A 21247-nucleotide genomic window follows, 5' to 3' on the forward strand; every position below is an offset into this window, starting at 1 on the left:
GCCAAATCTGAGAATATAAAATTAATAAGATTGCATATTGAGCTCCATACTTGGATTTAAAAAGTCAACTGTAGAAATAGAAAATGGGGACAATGTGGCTTACTTAGCAAATTGTTTGAAAAAAGGATTGTGGATTTCAATGGACTAAAGTTCACTGAGTATGTTTTAATAGTATTATTTAATGGCAGCAAAAAAAGCCCCTAAAAACAAATGTAATCTTAGACTGTATCAAGAGAACTACAGCATCCAGCAAAAGAAAAGTGTTAGTTTTATTATATTGTGCCATGGTCAGACCACTGCTGGAATATTATGTTTAGTTCCATACTGGATAATGCCTGGAGGAAGAAAACCAGCATTTAGAAGGACCTTGCAATCATGCCATGTCACAATTAGTTTAAGAAATTTTGATTAGAGAAGATTTAGGGAAGACATAACTGCTTTCAAAGATTTAAATGACTACCATTCAGAATAGGGATTAGGCTTATTCTGTTTATCTTTAAGAGCAGAACTTGGAGCAGTGGGTAGAAGTTATGGAGATAGATTTAAGCTCCACATTAAGAAATAATTAGAAGTGTCCAAAAGTACATTGACCTGCATCAGAAAGTAGTATATTCCTTCTTGTTTTAGAGATCATCAAATAGAAGTTGAATTAGTATTGTAATTAGTAATGTTGTATAGAGTGTTCTAGAAGAGACTTTGGAGGTCTCTCAACTTTATGATTCTATAATGCTCTTCTAAGAAATCAAGGGCCAGACAAGACCAGTGCTGTGCTAAAGGTCACTTAGTTCCGTGGCAGAGTTGAGACTGAAACTCTTATAACTTGAATCTCATTCCAGTCTACTTACTCTTCTCTTCAGGCTTCCTTGTTTATATTGCCCTGAGTGTAGTCTCTAGAGAGATAGGTGAGTTTGGACCATCCCTGATTAAACCTTCAAGCCCAAATTCCAGCAGTTCTCTGTGTTATTAACCTATCAGAGAAGCAAAATGACCTAGTAATTTTCCATGACCACATCCTAAATATCATTGATTTCCTAGGGAAGAAATAATCATTTAAGATTCCACTTTGCCTTTAAATTCAGACATAGTTCCTTATCCATTAATTTCATTGAATTTACCAATGTGATATGTCTTTCCCCATGTAAAGGAATATATAGTTATATAACTTACATTGATGTTGTATACAGTGTTATTTTATTTTGTAGCTAAATGTGAGAGTTGGTAAACCCTGAAAGAAGCAGGAGCAATTATCTGTTTCCTCTCTTGTGAAGGTTTTTGCTTTCTCTATTTTTACTTATTCTTTTATATTTAGCTGCTGAGATCACCAACCATCTTGGTTGTCATTTTCATGTAAGAAGTATTAGAAAAACTGGTTAGGGAAGAAATTTCATCCAATTTGGTTATCATTTTTTCCTTACAGAAGGTTTGATCTAGATGGTTACAGAATTGGCAAAGCTGTATTTTACATGATGGGATTTTTTTTTTCAATTGTGAATGATAGATTATCAATTTGCAGATGAAAAGCATCTTTTCCCTGGTGCATTCTTAGGCTTTTGAAATAAGGCAGGGGTTGAAGGATTATTTAATCCATGAGGTCTTAGACTGTTTTGTATGCCACGAACCCTATTGGTAAGTCTGGTGAAACCTATGTACCCATTCTCAGATGAATATTTTTAAAGGCATAGAATGAAATATAAAAGATTACGGAGGAAACCAGATCTATGAAATAATACTTTTTTCCTTATTCAGGTTCATGGACCCCTTGAAATTTGCCTATGGGCCCCCACAAAGGGTCTCTGTATTTTATTTAAGAAGCCTTGATTAAATGATGCCATGACCTAGTTTTATCTGCTTTTGTTTGTTTGTATCATTTTTGTTGTTGTTGTTGGTGGTGGTGGTAGTGGTGGTGGCAGCGGTGGTGGTTTTTGCTTTGGTGGCATTAGGGTTAGATTTTGTCCTTAATCTCTTGATATTTTAAAATTCTGCCTCCATACTACAAATTAGGCAATCAAATTAGGGGGAAAAAAATTCAAGCAAGCTGAGGGCCCTAAAAATGTTTCCATTTCCTTTCCCTTTAGGAACCGAGGCATTTGCAGTTTTTCAGTGAATTTGGCAACAGTGATATTTACATGGCATTGACAGGCAAAAAGACCCATGGAGCTCCAGCCAACTATGGATTCTGTTTAAAGGTACAGGCTTACTATTTTGATAGATGCATAAAAGCAGGCCACGGCTTCTTTAGGTAAGCTATAGTTTCTTTTGACATTTTCTTAAGATAAAAAAGAAGCAGCTTTCTCATAAATAGGAGAATTTTAGTGGCTTTTATTTCAACAGGTCTTACCTTCAAGATATGCATTAATGCTAAACAATGTGCTGTGGCCTTCTAGCCTAACAAAGCAGGAGGGAGCCGAGACCTGAAACTGCTCTATGCAGATGAAGAGCAGAGTAGGACGTGCTGGGTGACCGCGATTAGATTGCTTAAGGTACTCTTTCTTGTGGAGCTAATTCTTGTCAAATACTTTTACCATATAAAGTAGATGAATTTTCCAACATTAAATGTTACCAAAAGACACAGCACCCTTTCCTGCCTCTCCCCACTGTGTCTGTCTCTATCTCTATGTAAGAGGTCATCTTTACATTAAAAAACCACCACAAAAAAAACAACAACAACCAACACCCCCCCAAAAAAACCCCAACCTTATAGATGTTAAAAGTTTCATATTAATTAGAATATTATGACTTTGAGTTTATCCTTTGTGTAGGAGTATTCCATTTAAGGCCAGTTTGATTTATTTCTGCCTGATATTAATACAACACAAATAATGGTAGTCTTTGGCATTGTAACTTTCTATGATAAAATGTATTCTTTAAAGCATCTGTCTTAACAGTGCTTCCTATGCATTTATAAAAATGTTATTAATATTACAAATGATGATGTCTACAAAAATGTACCTGGCTACTAGTAATATAATACAATTATTTTAGATTTTCTAATTATTAGGATAAACTCATGGGTTCCAAGCTCCCTTCCAGTTCTAAAATATTCAGTTTTCAATTCTTTGATAAATTTTGCTTTGAATATAGTTTCTTAGCTCTGTATTTGTACTACAGAAGAATCACTACTGCAAAGAAGGCAGTTCTTAAACTTTTCAGTTTGTGTGTCCATTCCTTTCGAGATCATGAGGAATTCTGTTAGTTGAATGTAGACACAGAGAAGAATAGAAAAAAAGTTAGAGATACATCACTTGGATACAAGGCAGTTTGGTGCTTCTTTGAATTTGTTTACCATTTTTCTTTCTTTCTTTTTTGAGAGGCAATGGGGTTAAGTGACTTGCCCAGGGTCACACAGCTAGTAAATGTTAAATGTCTGAGGCCAGCTTTGAACTTGGGTCCTCCTGAATCCAGGGCCGGTGCTCTATCCACTGCGCTACCGAGCTTCCCCTGTTTACCATTTCTTACTAAAGACCCTTACTTTGGAGGCAATGACACAGATGACTTAAAACCAATTCTTTTAGTAACTATGGTCTTGACTTGATTAAAAAGGGGCAGCTAAGTCATACCATATTTATATCTAGCAAAAAACCCCTAAGCCTCTTAGGAACATAGATTTTTAGAGCTCAAAGAGACTTTAGAAGTCATCTAATCTACCCCCTTCATTTTACAGGTGAAGAAACTGAGGACAAAAGAGGTTAAATCACTTGTCCAAGGTCACTGAGGTGTAGTTAAGTGGCAGAACAGTACTTGAATCCAGAGTCTCTGTAATAAAATATAATGCTTTTTTTTTTACATGGTACAACATAGATCCATTCCATGAGTATTATTGCTCTTGAGATGTGACATTTCCATAAACAAAAAATGTAATTTATCACTCAAAATTAATTTGTTATAGTTTTTGTTCTTAAAAATTCAATGTTTTTCAGAATACTTAATTTCCATACTACATGCAGTTAGGCTTCTTCTGTTGATATTATTTTGTAATTTTAACTCATCCAAACTTTATTGGTGAGGACATCATTAGTATTGTGTGAGTGTTTAACAGATTTCTGTTAATATGTTTATAGTAAAGTTAAAATAAGCCTGCCAATTTAATTTATAATGTGGACTATAAATATGGATAGGGCTTTGTGATCATTTGGTATTGTCTTCAGATAGAACTACCATATGTGTGTGTCTATGTGTAGATATATATCACATTTTTCCATATAAAGCTATTTTTGGGGTACTGTAAATGTTTACTGGAATTCAGTATATTGGACATTTAAAGATCTGTGCTTCTTTTGCATTCTTCTAAAGATTTTTTTTAACTTCTTGTTAGCAGCTCTGGCTCGGTGATCCTGACAAGTCACTTAACCCCTCCTTGCACCTGGCATCTCTAAATTCTAAACATTGCAAAATAGGTGCAGCTCTGCATTGGTAGAAAAAGTACATTATACAGCTCAGTCCTGATTATTGCAATTAATAAATCCACCTGAAGTGGTCGCTTTTTTAGAATTTATACTGCATATTTCCATTGTCCTGGAATAACTTGCTATTTTTACATAATTATGACTTCTAATAGTAATAATTTGAATACATGCAACCACTTCAGGGAATTCATTCCAAATGATCAGATGATGTTTAATAGGAATAACACTAAAGTTTTATATGTAAGTTAAAAAAAAACTGAAAAAAAATAGGATAGAGAATGCATGGCTAAGCGACAGTTCATGTGAAAAAGATCTAGGAGCCTTAATAAACTGTAAGCTCAAGATGAGACAGCTGACATGAAAGCCCAAAACAAACCAAAAAAACTTGAGGCCATTTTTAGCTGTAATAGTAGAAGCATATTCCCCTGAAAAAGAGAAGTGATGGTTCCACAGTGCTCTTACCTAGGTACCACATTTAGAGAGGACATTGACAATCTGCGTCATGTCCAGTGGAGGGCAGCTAGGTTGGGAAGGTGACTGTAAACTGAACTGTTGTAGTGTAGTAGTTATGAAGCTCACTAAAATATTCCCATGGCTTTTTGGGCTAATCAGGTATCATTTCTAATTGAACCACGTAGATATCATCTATGAGAAATTTCTCTTCCATTTAGATACTGTGCAGGATATCCTCTGTGACCCTGGGGAGCACCTACATTTCCTCATTTTCTTCCTAGCTTGATACTGATAAGCAGAGGATCATCAGTTATCTCTGAGTTTTGCTACCAAGAAATCTTTTATCATCTTAATATAATCATGGAGAGAACCGATGCAGGATATTACCTAGCAATCTATATAGGAAAAGAAACATCAAGTTAATGACAAATACATATTATTCAGAACATGACATACTTTCTGATGGTCCGCCTATTGAATTAGTTTATTAGTACATGTATCTTAGGCACTACAAATGGACAATCATGTAAGCCTTAGAATTCAAGAGAAAGAAGCTAGTGGGTTGGATTAAATTTGGAAATTTTGGTTGCATTTTCAGTAATTCTAATTTTATGAAAACACATATTTAAAAGCTATTAAAACATTTAAAACATATTTTTAAAACATTTAAAACACATATAAAAAATTTCAAAACTAGTAGTATTATGTGGATACCCATCTTGGAATGTTAGAATCTTAGAATACAAATTACAGATGACCCAAATGGTAATCAAAAGACATATTATGAATATAAGTAGACTGTGTCCTAATACAAAGAATAACTTTTTTTTTTACTTAAGAAACATTTCACTATGGCTGCCAATCCCCCACAATTAAAACATCATCAAGAGGAATGCATGAATACAAAAGAAAATGGATTGGTCATGCAGTGACAACAAGGGAGAACATGGACAGCAGATTAGCCTACCATGTATTGCATTGGTGACCACAAAATAATAAAAGACCCAGAGGGATAGCCTCCAGGGCATTGGATAAATCTTTGATACATGTGTAAGAATCTTCATGAGTGAGAAGGCATGGACAGGTTGACATCTGTACCTTAGAAGAAAATATACAGAAAGATGAGCTCCAATAATCATTTTTATTTAAATAATAAAAGAAAAAATTGAGAGAAATTAAGATTGAAAAAGGAATTTAAGGCAGATTTTAAAATAAAGCTATTTATTTATATGTGGTAAAAACAAAACCTTAAAAATTATGTTTTTTCTTTGACTTAAAAATAACTTGGTGCATGCAATATAAAATCATTTCCCAATTTGAAGTTAAAAAAATGTCTCTAGGAGAGAACCAGTTCTTCTGAATAGTTTCAAATATTTCCAACAATATACATCCTGAGGGTGAGATTTTCATTCCACTGCTTACTCTAAATATCTCTTTTAAGTAAATTATAACTCTTTGAAAAGAAGATAATTTAACAGATGGCAGAAAGAAATCTTGTCTCATTGATGTTTCATGTATAAAATACAATAAGCCTAAGGGAATATATTGCTCCCAGTTTCAGGAGAAAACTACTCAAGGACAAGTTTGTGGAAAGTAGTTGCATGTTTCACATATTTCAAACCACAATAGCAGTTATACTCTAAATCGGGGATTTTGTGTATGTGTATTATGGAACCCTTTGGTATTCTGGTGAAGATTATGGATCCCTTCTCAGAATAATTTTTTAAATACACAAAATAAAGTATGAAGTATTACAGAGAAACCCAATTATGTTGTAAAATAGTTATTTAAATATATGTATGCATATATATATATAAATTTATGTACACATGCATATACATATATAAATATATAAAGTTCCCAGATCTCAGATTAAGAATTTATGTTGTAGATTGAAGCTTCTTAAAACTGTGGGTTATTGGGGCAGCTAGGTGGCACAGTTGATAAGGCACCAGCCCTGGATTCAGGAGTACCTGGATTCAAATCCGGCCTCAGACACTTGACATGTACTATCTGTGTGATCCTGGGCAAGTCACTTAACCCTCTTTGCCCTGCCCCCCCAAAAAACAAAAACAAAAAACAAACTGTGGGTTATGACCCCATGTGGGGTTACATAATTGAATGCGGAGATTGCGAGAAAACGACAACTGTAAAATATTATGTATGCCTATTTTATATACTTCTATTCCCGGGGTCACATAAAAATTCCTCTGGTGAAAAGGGGTACCAAGTAAAAAAAGTTTAAGAAACCCTGTACTAGATTAACTTTTTAGGTGTTTTCTTTCTGCTTGACTGTCTATTGTGTTAACACCACCAACATGGATAATGTATAGATTAATGTTGAAGGTAAGCATTTTTTGCTCACTTCCACATATTTTGTGTATTTTTTTGTTCTTGTGCTTGAAGGTGGTGTGTTCCCTACTACTATTTTTTTTTTTTTGCGGGGCAATGAGTGTTAAGTGACTTGCCCAGGGTCACACAGCTAGTAAGTGTCAAGTGTCTGAGACCAGATTTGAACTCAGGCCCTCCTGAATCCAGGACTGGCACTTTATCCACTGCACCACTCAGCTGCCCCCCTCCTTAATACTTTGAATTCCGGGAAATTTAAGCAAAAAATTAAAGAAGTGACTTAATACTGTTGATATCACCAAGGTATTTGATTTTGCTTATAACACATAAAGTCATGACCTCTGGGGTCTTAGTTATATGAGAATTTGTGAAATACCCTAGTAGGGACCTTGATTCATTGTTCTGAATCTTATGTTTTTCTGAAGGAACCTTCTAAAGGTACAGCTAGGTCCCAATTAGCACAAATAACTAATTCTGTGAAGTGGTAACATTATTTGAATTTGAATTGCATATTTCCATTGGACTGGAACCAGTTACCGTATTCTTACATAATTATAACTTTAATGCAGATTCAACTATATGCAACCACTTCACAGGATTCACTGTTTGGAAAATGGGTTTTTCTCCATGTACTTTTTGTGCCCATGGATTTTTAAGAGATTTGGAACCAAACTGTGTAGCAAATTCTAAGCAAAAATTTGGTTATCTAATAATTTGTTTAAATAAGTTTCCCAACTGGCAAGCAGTGTGTTTTACTAAATAAGAGTCTGTCTGATGTTTCAATAAGTAATATAGAAATGATATTCTGTGATTTTGGTGGAGAAATAATGGCTTACATTAAGTAGCATTCCAAGGCACTTGTTAAAAAAATCACAACTCCCAATTTTTTTCTTTAGTAAAGCCTCTGATTTAAAAAAATATATATATTTTCAGAAGTTATTTTAAATTAAGAGTATCAAATTCCAAAATATTGTGACAAATTAAAGTCAGAAGTAAAATATGAAGACCATATTTTTGCATGACAGAGACATTTCTTATTTATAATATGTGAGATGGAAGTGATGAAAATATTTATTTCTCTTTGCAGTATGGGATGCAGCTGTACCAGAATTATATGCATCCATGTCCAGGGAGAAGTGGTTGCAGCTCTCAGAATATGTCACCTATGGTAAGTAGTATAGTAGTATACTAAATTTGTACCTTACTTTAATGTGATGCTATTCAGTTTGGTATTTTAAGTTATTTTGTTTCAGTAGGAAGAAATAATGCACTGACATGTTTTGTTTCTTTTCTCTAAACTTATCACAGAAATCTTATATGATGAAATACCTTATCTGTTTCATTTTATTTTTGTAATGCTTTACAATTTATTTTTTAAAGTTTTATTGATGCTTTTTGTTTTTATATGTTATTTCTTGATATACCCAATTCCTAGTTAAGCCTCATTTGTTCATTACAAGTTTGCTAAAACTGGTTGTTTTTGAGTCGCTTGATTATTAATTTGAAGTATTTGAGAAAACTTTTTTTAAGAACCAGGTCTCAGTAGTGAAATTGCAGAACCTTTCCCTCAACAGTGTAGATCATATTAATTTCATGAATGGATTTGTTTGATTGTGAAGGTTTTATTTTTTAATTTAGGCAGTAGTTTGGATCTGGGAAGCGTAAGACATGACATTGTTTCAGCTCCTGGCTCATGACCTACAGTACAATATGTTTATAAAACAATGAATTCAGATCTCTTTAAGTGCAGATTACCTTCCAGGAAAAAAAAATTGAATGTACTTTAAGAGCAGCATATGAACTATAAGGCCCTCTCTCCCTGATTCATCATAAATGCAACCAGGCTTTTATTCATGCATGCATTATAGTGTGGGGTCCTTTAAAATATGTCACAATACAAATATCTTTTTCTCTTCCTCAAGAGTCTGACTTTAATTTCCTGTATATTAATCCAAGAAACACATTCCTGTACTTTAAACATATAGCATGCTATCTTGGAGGTACCCCATAATGATAAATATATTTAGAATTTCAATTTCCATGCTAGTGTTACAAGTAGGTTAACTTGTATTTTTGAAACCTGCATTTGCACTTGGATTTAAAATATTCTCTTCATGGCTGTGCCCAAGGAAAAAGAACATTTACCCTACGTGTAATGTAGCAGATGAAATGCTCAGTTCTAGGAATGAGGCATGAAATAATGTTGATTGGAAAGCTTGATAGACTATATAGGAAAAGAGCTCCAAAGCAGTTAGTGATGTTACTTTAAGTTACAGAAGAGTAAGTTTCCATCATTGTATTGTTCTGCCTGCAAACCACAAACCAAGATCTACATGTCTTGTTGAATTTTCTAAAAGTGACCACTTTAAAATGAGCATTTTTTTGCAAATAACTTGACCACTTATCTTTGTATTTGAATTTATGTACAATGAGAAATAGATTTGTGAGTTCAAAGATTATTGTTTTCTTGCGATGTCAGAGAATGTAGCGCATCATATTGGCTAGATCACTTTGGGGATCTAGGCATGTGCCTGGGTGATGCTGACGTAGGGTGGGAAGGCATTAGTAAACTAATCCGTATCATTGGGAAGAGATGCTTACATCAGTAAGATCTTCTATCCATTGGAGTGCAGTAGATACTGCAGACCTAATCTTCAAAGGGTTGTGTGTGTGTATGTGTGTGTGAACACACAAAGAGAGCCTAACATCTTCCTTTAGTAGCTGCACATTCTTTCAAAGAACTAAATTTATGCTATTTAAGCTATGTGAGAGCACCTTTATTTCTTTTTTGGTGGGCAGTTGTTTAATTTTTAGACAATATGTTACTATCCATCTGTCCTCATGTTTCAACAGTAACAGTATACAGGTATGATATTGTCATCCTTTCAATTTGAAGGTAGTACAACTGATGACCATCTTCTGGTTTATTTGTGAATGAAAACACTGGTATGGGATTTGTCCTTTCTACATTGGGTCCTTTCATTTATGCCTGGCTCATCACCTAACACTACAATATATTTATAAAACAATGAATGCATATTCCTCAAAGTGCAGATCGCCTTCCAGAAAATACTTGAATGAACTATAGGGTCCTGCCTCTGATTCATCATAAATGCAACAAGGTCATTTATATGTCCATATTCTATAGATGGGTTGAATGTTTGGATAAATACAGGGACATTCATGAAGGCCTGATTTTAGGTGTAACATTGCTTTTCTCTACTATTTTAAAATTGTGCTTAAGAATAACTTAAGAATATATCAATATATATCTATACATATCTAGATCTAGATATATAGATTTTTTTTAGTGAGGCAATTGGGGGTTAAGTGACTTGCCCAGGGTCACACAGCTAGTAAGTGTTAAGTGTTTGAGGCTGGATTTGAACTCAGGTAATCCTGACTCCAGGGCCGGTGCTCTATCCACTGCACCACCTAGCTGCCCCCCAGAATATATCAATATTAATAATAACCTAAGAATATATCAAGGTTCTGTCTGGTTCCTTTTGCTTACATAGAAACCCAGTGGCATATTTAACTGAGTGCTTTGTTTCTTCCCTTTCAAAATGTTCATTAGGGACTTTTCAATAACAACCAGACCAATAGTAATAAAAGCTAGTAATATAAAACTCTTTAAAGTTTGCAAGGAACTTTAAAAATATCTGATTTTTATCCTTACAACAACTCTGAGAAGTACAGTAATAACATATATATGTATGTATATATGTATGATTATCATATATAATATTATAATTCCCGTTTTACATATGAAGAAGATGAGGTACAGAGACTTTGGATAGCTTGCCCAGAGTCATATAGCTTGTAAGTGACTGAGGCAGAATTTGAACTCGGTTCTTCCTGACTCCAGGTCTTTCATGTTATCCATCTTGCCACCTAATTGCCTAATGAGACTTACCAATAGATTATAAAAACATTTGAGAATGTCAGCTGAGGTATGAACATTGCGAATCTCTGTTTCTTACTAGTATCTGAACTGCTGACCCCAGTCAACTGGATCACAATGGGGATAAAATTAGGAATAGTAGGTGATAATAAATATTTCCATTTTTTACTAGTCCTAGGGGAAAAAAAGAGAATCCAAATCTTATTGATATTGGGATATCCTGATGCAAAAACCTTATCTTGCTGGCTTAGGATTTTAACCAGATGGTTCCTGATGAAGCCACAGAGCCTTCAGAAATATTCAGACTTCTTTACAGGGAGCACTTTGCCCATTCCACAGAGGAAGGTACTAGAAAAAGGAGATTTTTAAAATTCAACTTCACACATTATAATAATGTTTTTACTGTTTCTTTCCTGTGTGGTAGAATGAACAAGCCGAAAGCAGCTGTTTAAGTCAGATTATCCCTCATTTCTGTGTTAAATTGTGGCAAATTCTTCAAACTTTTAATTTCCATTATGCCAAAGGAAGTAGATACTTTATATATTTGTGCATTTGTTTTCTCCCACTAATTAGGGAGTGCAGAATCTTGTTTTTTCATTGCTGACTTATGTACTTCAGGAGAAAAAGAAACACCTGGTTGTGTTTATTTTTCTTTCCTAACAGTATTTCTGTGTTATCAGGAACTTTAGATTACATAGCCCATCTTGGCATGTGAAGATAGAGATATTCTAAGGATAAAGCTATCATTATGATGGAGGCTAGATACTCAGTTCAGACCTACTTGTTTGAGGCAGGTGGAGGCGTTTCATTAATGTCAGCAAAGCAGAAGTACATCTGGCTGGTCGACAGCCGTGCCCATAAGATCACGGGGTGAAAAGGGCAAACTAAGGTGTGACAGCAAATAGAGATTACAGAGACATCATCTGTCTGGAAAGAGCAGCTGTCAGTTATAACATAAAGGAGCCTCTAACAAATGGAAGATTGCATGCAGGATCTCTAGAAATAGAGATGAACCATAAAAAGATGGTTGAGTGCTCCAAGATGGTTTGAAGAGAACATCACAATATGGTAATAGACTCTGAAGTGTAACATGGCACAAAGTAAGTCCTAAGTTTGTTTTTTTTGTGTGTGGGGAGTGTTTTTATCCAAGCACATACTTGACTGTGATCTGTTACATGAAACAAGGACTGGCTGGATCCAAGAAGACAGATCTATTAAAAGTCCTTACTGAGCCATGGGGTCCCCCAGATGCAGGTAGGAAACTAATTTACCATTAGATCTTCATTTTAATTTTTGTCCTTCCTTATTAATGGGAAATGACTGTTAAACACTCTATGTCCTTTTGGAGGCTTATCATTTGGGTGGGGGGGAGAAGGTGTGTGTACTTCTAGTATAACCTGAATTGAGATTTTTCTGACTCTGGTTTTTATTTTTTGTTTATAATAATTAGCTAGGCTAAGGATAACTAATTCAATATTTGTTGTTGGCAAGGCAAATCTCAACTACTAGAAAAATTGATAATTAGGAATCAGGGTTTCTGCTTACAACTTTGGAGAAAAGAAATGGAGAAAGTTGTTGGATTAAATCAAAATTTCATATTATCTTTTTAGTTCTTGCTGGCATGAGACGTCTCTCTCATCCCTTTGTTTAACATTGAGACCTGCTTTTAGAGCTTTTACATTTATTTGTTCTACCTCACAAAGTGAAAATTGTCTTGTAAAGTTACAGGATAATTTTAAATTAACACAATTTAAATAAACACAGTTTTCCCTTTGTGAGGTAGAACAAATAAATGTAGGACCTCTAAAAACAGGTCTCTTAATGGTGAACAAAGGAATGAGAGAGACGTCTCATGCCAGCAAGAACTAAAAAAGATTATTGAAGTCCAATGAAATGATTATTCCCTGAGTTATATTTTTTCAACCCTAAATGAGAATGTGAGCAGATAGTATTGCTTCTCTTGACAGATGGATTCACTCTGTACTGTATGTTTTTAATCTTTGTAGTGTATCAACTTAATTTTATTGTACTAACCACTCAAAATAATCAAAACAAATATATTTTTTTCTGTTTTAGGACCTCCATAATTAAAAAAAAAAACCAACACAACAAAACAGGTGTTTTAACTTCTTAATTTCCTGGAAGGTTTTTGGTTTGTTCATCAGCCTTCATTACTCGGTGGATCATCATGCTCTAGAATGAAGAATAATATTGGAAGACAATCTACCAAAAATATTTTAATATTTAAAAGTGAATTTTTTTTCAGAGAAGCATCTCAGAAAATTCCCTTGTTGCAATGGACTTCTCAGGCCACAAAAGCAGAGTTATAGAAAATCCCACTGAAGCCCTTTCAGTTGCTGTTGAAGAAGGATTAGCATGGAGGGTATAATAAACATTTTTAAAAGATTTATTTATTTATAATTTTTTTTTCTCTATTCAAAATTTGGAAATTGTTTTTCCCTTCCCATGCTCAGAAAAAAGGATGCTTACGATTGAACATACACGGTAGTCCCACTGCTTCTCAAAGTTCCTCAACAAACTTAGGTATGTTTGTTTATGTTACTGGAAATAATGTTTCTGTGTAGCTGAACTCAGGATAGATGCAGTAGAGACTTTCCTTGACTCTATGCAATTTTAAGAGCAAAATCTTCAAATATATTCATGTGATTTCTTCAGCTCTTCATAGGGCACAACCATGGTTTCATCACAGAATTTCCAGAGATGAAGCTCAGCGTCTGATCATTCAGCAAGGACTTGTAGATGGGTAAGTAATGTTACCTAACAGGAAGTGAAAAGACCAGAATCCATCCCTGGATTGAGTGTTGCTCCTCCCACAGTTTAGAGCTGACCTTTTCATTGTCACAAGGAACAAAACAGATGAAGGGAAAAACAAATGAGGAAGATTCTGCTCAGTGGATTCCTCAGCCATCAGTTACATTTCCCACTATGTGCCAATTTGAGAAAGTTTATTGTTGGCCACAGATGTTAATTATTGAAAAAAACAGAGTTTGCTTTTTGGGTGCCAGTTAAATTGGCAGTGGTGGCTGGGGAAAAAATGACAACAAACAACATGTTTTGATTTACGCATACAACTAATTTGCTATGTTAGTGTGCACATATTTTTTCCTCAAATTTATTCCTACTAATTGCATTTTTCAGGTAGCTTTTTTTTTTGGATAAAGGGATAATTGTCCCCTATTCCAACCTTCACCCAGAGAAGGAAAGGGAAGAGGTGGGACTTGTGTGAACAAATTAAATGCTGATTCTTTCCTGTTTTTAATACAGATTTTCTGCTTATTTTTACTGTTAGCTTTTAATCTTCTCCAGCTCATTTATATTCCTAATTGGAAGAGATTATGAGAAATGTTAAGTGTGATCTGAGACCAGTTTTTGCAGTTATATTCCTACACTTCCTTTGGTGCTTTGAAGAACCAGATAAATTCAAGCAAAGAAAGTTATAAAATTTAATATGTGGGTAATACTCATGAGACCTTTATTTTTCTTTAGTCAAACCAAAAAAAAAAAAGCTTTATGTTTTAAGATACCAGAAGGTACTTTGTGGACAAAGTTTGCCTTGGTATAATGCAGTTTTTAATAGGAGTTTTTAAAAATAACTTATTTTGGTATGATGATGTTGTAGTATTATCTGAATTCCCAGAATGCATATGGGTATTTCTTACCTATCCCTTTTGTCCTAATTTTAATACTTTAATAAAGGTAGCCAAATAATTGAAGAATATTTAAAATTTACTGGGTTTCCCAACCCAAACTGTCTGTGGACTGGTAAGATGCCCACCATTGAATCCAGAAAGCAAGCATTTATTGAAGCACTTATTATGGACCTGCCAGTATGGAGGCCTTGGGGATACAAAGAACAAAGAACGAAACAATTCCAACTTACAAGTACCTTATAGTCTAATGGTGGAACCAAGTACATATAAAATATATACAGCCTATTTACAAAGTATGTATTTTTGCATATATATATATATATACATACATACACATACATATGTGGGGGATGTCTCTATACAGAGAGAGCTGAGAGCAAGGGAGGTAAAGTATGGTACTATGGAGGTGAAGGAAGGGAAAGGCTTCATTCAGACGATGATACTTGAACAGTTTCTTAAAGAAGAGAGAGACTAGGAAGCAGATATGAGGAGATAGTACATTCTAGGGTAGGCATGGGGTATATCCAGTGCAAAAGCATGGAGATGGGGGATTGAATTTTGTGTATAAGGAACAGAGAGAAGTCCAGTTGGGCTGGATGACAAAATATAGGATGGGTAGGTCTTTAAAAACTAAGTTGAAGAGTTTATATTTTATCCTATAAGCAAGAGGGAGACAAAGATACATCCTTGTGTAAGGATGGCATATGGTTAGATCTTTGCTTAAGAAAAATTGCTTTGGCAGCCTTGTATAGGATGGATTGCAATGGGAACAATTTGAGGCATAGAGACCAGTTAGGAGGCTGTTAAAATAATCTAGGTAAAGGTTGCCCGAAAGCTGAAATAAGATGGCAGGTATGCTCATGGAGAGGAGTCAGAAGCAAGAAATATTGTGAAGGTAGAAACAAGAAGAATTGGCAACTGATTGGATATTCTGGGTGAAAGGATAATGCTAAAATTACAAACCTGGGAGCCTGGAATGATGGATGCCTTTGTCATAAGGTGAATTGGAAGAGAGGAGATTTAGGGGGCAAGATAAGAAGTTAATATTTGGACATGTTGACTTTAATATTTCTCCAAAATATTCAGTTCAAAATGTCCAATATACAATTGGTGATGCAGCATTGAAACTTATATATGTTTGAGAGTCATCTGCATTGATGATTAAGTCCATGGAAGCTGATAAGGTTACTGAGAGAGAGGGAGAAGAGAAGAAGGCTCAGGGAAGAACCCCATGGAACAACACACTTCTGGGTATCATCTCAAAAGGAAAAAAAACAAAACAAAATAAAACTAGGAATAATTGAGCAGGAGAGTAACTTTAAAAATTTTAAAAATTGAAATATGAGCTTCAAGAACAAGAATTTAAAAATAAGAGTTTTTCAAACTAATACGTTTTTCATGGATTGACAGTTGGAAAACACTAGATGGGGAATACAACATATGACATGACTGGTCTCCTGCTCTCAAATTGCTTAAAATCTGGTTAGAGAACTGTTTTTCTTAAAATGTTGAGTATTTCAGAAATTGTCATTAGTTCTGATTCATGCTTCTAGTTATTCTAAATAAGCCCTTATTGTATGTAGAAAATAAGATAATATTGTATATACAAAATAAGAAAACATTTTTACATTTCTTCTTAGCCAAGTGATTCTGGTGATTTACTATCAAAGATATTCTAATTTTAATAGAAAATTTTGTTGGGACTTGATACTAATATCTGGGTAAATGAGGAAATTACTTTATTAACCTCTTAGCGAATTATATAGATGTGAGTGAGTTATGACACTTACTTTATTAGAGATTAATATTACATTTGAGAGACTACCTGAATTACAACCTAATGGGAGCAAAAAGCATATAGGACTTTAAAAAAGGGCTAAAGATGATTTGAGGAGGACTTCTGTATTTTTTTTCATCCACACCTTCAGTCTTATGTCCTTCTGATACTACAAAAACATACAAAGATATACCTTTGTTTAACTTTGTTCTGCATCACCTTGGAAAGAATTGGTCCACTAGGTGGTGGTAGTGTTCTACTTAGGAGAGAAAAAAGATTTACAACTTGATTTACCAATAAAATTCACTTTTGTCCTATCTGCCAATGATGTAATGTCTGGAATTTCACACTAACACAAATGAAATGGGACTATCACTGGACAGGCACTGCAGCTCAAATCTAAATGCCTTTCTAACTAAGGACCAGGAAAAGTAGCATAGGATTTGCCAGTGAGGTTTGTTGAAAACAGGCTGTTTGCCAGCAATTAATACAAAACTGGTTTTGTGCTGTCTTGCCAGTAAATAAGGATCCATGTCTGGCAGCATTTTTCTTTCAGGCCATTAGGCCATGTCTTGCTTTCTAGCTTGATATATCAGAAGTTTTTTTTTTTTTTTTGCCTCATCTTTCAAGGTTAAAGTGAGTTTTGTTTTGTTTTCCAAATCTTTTTTCTATTGTCTTTATGGTCCTTGTGTTTTTCCAACTTTATTAAATTTTCTTCTTTTATCTCAACAAAAAATCATTTCAGGATTATGGCATTTCATCTATTCTTTTCCTACTATTCTTATTATATGTCTGTAACATTAGCACCAGACTAAAAAAAAGGGGGGGATTGCAAATAACATACAAAAGTTTAAAAGTAAATAAGGCCTCTTTCTAGGTGAGAATTTTTCTTTTTCAGGACTTACCATGATTTATGAGGTAAAATAATAGGATGCCAATGTCATTTCTTCTAGTTAATAGAACATTCACACCTAGGTGTCAATACTCAATTTCCCCATATGAAAAACACATGTTGCCAGTTGTTGATGCTTACAAGGCATTTTTTGGGGGTGGGGGGGTGGGGGGGGAGCAATCAGGAATGAAAGACTGAGACTGTTAAAAATGACATAGTTTAACTTAGATGACAGTTGTAGTTCATATTTCCTGAGAATAATTGTGCAACATTTCTTGACCTTGCTCAGTTTATTTCATACCATTGAAATACACATGAAAGGTATATATAAATGGGTTTACTGCATTCACACATAACTGGCACATTCACTTCTGTGTTAGGCTTTCTATTTCTTTGAAGCCCATGCATTCCTCAGAAACAAGCTGAACTGCCTTCTTTCTCCTCAGAGTTTTCTTGGTACGGGACAGCCAAAGCAACCCCAAAACCTTTGTACTTTCATTGAGCCACGGACAAAAGATAAAGCATTTTCAAATTATACCAGTAAGTAATTTATCATTGCACATTTTCATATTGGGAGTTATCTTGATGAATACAGTTTTGGGAAACTTTTTTACTCTTTTATCAAATGCCATTTGGAAGCTTTTGTTTTGACTGGAGCTATGCTTGGCACAAATATCTTTTAGGTCTAAATTAATAGAATAGAGAAAATGTTTGAAGAACAGAATTTCCTTCAGTTATATAAAATTGATTTAGCAATGTTGTATCCTCTGCCACCTGTTGTTAAAACACCCCTTAAAGAAACCTTCTTCTGAATTTTATTTAGTTCTTTCTCTCTGAAACCATTATTTTATAGCTTCTGTCTCTTTAGTTCTTTTAAATGCCCTGTTTTATGGGTTTTCAAGAAAATATTGTTAAACTTTGGGGATGTGTTGACACACACATTTTCTGGACTCAGGTCAATTTTGAAACTACATTTTTGAATAACATATTATTATGATTATTATTTTATAATTTTTATCTTTTTTTTTTCAGTGAGGCAGTTGGGGTTAAGTGACTTGCCTAGGGTCACACAGTTAGTAAGTGTGTTAAGTGTCTGAGGCTGGATTTGAACTCAGGTACTCCTGACTCCAAGGCTGGTGCTCTATCCACTGTGCCATCTAGCTGCCCCATTTTTATCTTTTTTTAAATTGGGTTCAGATAGAAACAGTCCTAAGTCGAGTTGCTATCCTGCTATTTATTATTTCTTTATAGTTAATGTTCCATGGACTTATATAGGTAGATTAAAAATTCCCCTGATTTTTATAATTGAATAAAAGAATTGTGATGTAAGCTCAGCCTCTGTAGGCTTACTCAAAGCATCCTTGGTATAAATGCAGGAGTAATACTTGGAATGATATATTACTTCAAACTGTTCTCACATGATCTTCAACTCTTTAGAGAGTTGGCATTATAAACAATGCTTTAGGCATCTCCTGTTCCCACATGATTTTAATCTATGCCAGGCTATTGCTGCTGCTGCTACTACTACTACTACCACCACCACCACTACTACCACCACTACCACTTCTACAACTACTACTAGTAGTGCTACTACTAATTATAAGACATTTTTTTTTCCTTCATCTTTGAGGACAAACTGCTGTCCAGTGGTAAGGATGAGGTTAGAAATATTCTCTCTTCTCAATCAAGGACATTAAAACTTCCAGGAAGAATGTTTCTTCATTCACTAAGATTTATAGCTTGTTGCTTGTATTATTCCTGAATTGTCCTTACTTCAGAATTATCTGGTGCTTATAAATTGTGCTCTACTTTCTTGATTATATGATCAGTATTTTCCTACAAGTGTCAACTTTTTTTTTCATTTTTTTTTTTGTGGGGCAATGAGGGTTAAGTGATTTGCCCAGGGTCACACAGCTAGTAAGTGTTAAGTGTCTGAGGCTGGATTTGAACTCAGGTCCTCCTGAGTCCAGGGCCAGTGCTTTATCCCCTGCACCACCTGCACCCCAAAGGGTCAACTTTTTAATGCCAAAAAGTTTAATGCAAAAAAAGAGACTTTCTATTAGGTTGATGTTTCACTGCTTCAGAATGAATTTAATGATGTGTACACTGATTGGAAGTTAAGAGAGAAAACTTTAAGTCTGGAAATGTGTTTTCTATCAGATATAGTCAGTTGCATTCTTTGTTTACTTTGACAAAGTATTAATGCTTACCCCATTGTTAATATGTCTCAGCAACTGTGGCTGTGGATGTGGCAAATAGAGCTACATTGTTTGCTAGAAATACTTAACTTGAGTATGCATGTCTGGTATTAAAGCTAGGAAGTAAACTCTTCCTCAGTCTGCTTCCAAAGTTGCCTTTTATCTGTTGGGCCATAAATTTGGGTGCCTAAACTCTTACAGGTGTTATGGGGAAATGGGGGAGGTTGGGATAGGGGTAAGGGTTTGCAGTAGTGGTTTAGGATAGGGGTCGGGGTCCTTAGGAATTCCTCTTTAAAAAATTACAGGGGGGGGGCAGCTAGGTGGCACAGTGGATAGAGCACCGGCCCTGGAGTCAGGAGTAACTGAGTTCAAATCCGGCCTCAGACACTTAACACACACTTACTAGCTGTGTGACCCTGGGCAAGTCACTTAACCCCAATTGCCTCACTAAAAAAAAAAAAAAATTACAGGGGGTGGCTAGGTGAGGGGTGGCTCTGGATCTCTCAAGCCATCTCTCTGCTCCTCAAGCCACAAAGGCAGCAGCCACACCCAATCTTATCTCTCCCCACCCCACCCCCAGGGGTGGGGGAGATTTTTTAGGTGTGTCTGTCCTTTGGTTTAGTTTCTCAAGGAGAAGGTTCTTTTGATTTGCCCCACAAAACTTCTGGGGTACCCAGGGCCATTCAAATGAGGTAACCAGATCCATAACACAGGAGAAGATATGATATTGTGTGGGCTGTTGTTTGTCTAAGTAATTTGCCTTTTTGCCACCATTAAATAGTTTATCATTTCCCTTGCAGCTAGAAGATAATGGTGAAATGTTTCATACCCTGGATGATGGTCACACAAGATTTACTGATCTCATCCAGTTAGTGGAGTTCTACCAGCTCAATAAGGGTGTACTTCCTTGCAAGTTAAAACATTATTGTTCTCGGATTGCCCTTTAACTAAAATAGAAGTTACCCCACAAAGAGTGGAGAGAAAAGAATTCGAGAATGATTTCCTGAAGTCCATGTGTTTGTGGAAAACCTGCCATTGGTGAGAAGAATAGTTCATCGATAAACTACAAAAAATAGTCTGTGAATCATAAATTAGAGGCCACCTTCAATTTGCATTGAGTTCAATATTTTAAAGTACATTGTAGTCTAAATTAACCATAAAACACTTATTTTTGTGTGTTCTGGTAGAGTGTCATAGTTCTGTTATCCTTCTTTCAAACAGGAATATTTTAAACACTTTTGGGTTTATTTACTCTAATTATGTTGCTGCTCTCTTACATACGAATATAATAAAAGAAATTCCTTGAGCTCCAAGACAATTGTTTGCAGACTCAGTTCTTCACTTCTGTGGTGTCTTCTTTTCATGGTGCTGCACACTCAATCATTCTCTGATTCTGGGGAGGCTGAGATTGCTGGGTCTTTTGGACTCGTGTTCTGAACTGGATTGGACTTAGCTGACTGGGTGCCCATTTGAAGTCTGGCACCAATAGTGAGTCCCAGTGGGAAGGGGAAGAAGGGGAGGCTGTCTAAGGAGAGACAACCTGGCCCAGATTAGAAAAGGTCCTGGTCAGAGCTTCCATGCCACTCAGTAGTAGGATCAA

General features: G+C 35.1%; 1 protein-coding gene across 1 annotated transcript in view; it reads left to right on the plus strand.

Moving 5' to 3' along the window:
• Nucleotides 1-20948, plus strand: part of GRB14 (growth factor receptor bound protein 14) — a 165964-nt gene extending 145016 nt beyond the window's left edge. The window contains exons 8-15 of the mRNA XM_043990584.1: nt 2076-2186; nt 2385-2480; nt 8293-8373; nt 13376-13492; nt 13584-13653; nt 13786-13873; nt 17896-17989; nt 20448-20948. Of these exons, the coding sequence (XP_043846519.1) occupies nt 2076-2186; nt 2385-2480; nt 8293-8373; nt 13376-13492; nt 13584-13653; nt 13786-13873; nt 17896-17989; nt 20448-20594 (804 nt within the window). The 3' untranslated portion in view covers nt 20595-20948. The remainder of the gene's footprint in view (nt 1-2075; nt 2187-2384; nt 2481-8292; nt 8374-13375; nt 13493-13583; nt 13654-13785; nt 13874-17895; nt 17990-20447) is intronic.
• The last annotated feature ends 299 nt before the right edge of the window (nt 20949-21247 follow it).

Source organism: Dromiciops gliroides, chromosome 3 (assembly GCF_019393635.1).
Source record: "Dromiciops gliroides isolate mDroGli1 chromosome 3, mDroGli1.pri, whole genome shotgun sequence".
Classification (NCBI taxonomy): domain Eukaryota; kingdom Metazoa; phylum Chordata; class Mammalia; order Microbiotheria; family Microbiotheriidae; genus Dromiciops; species Dromiciops gliroides.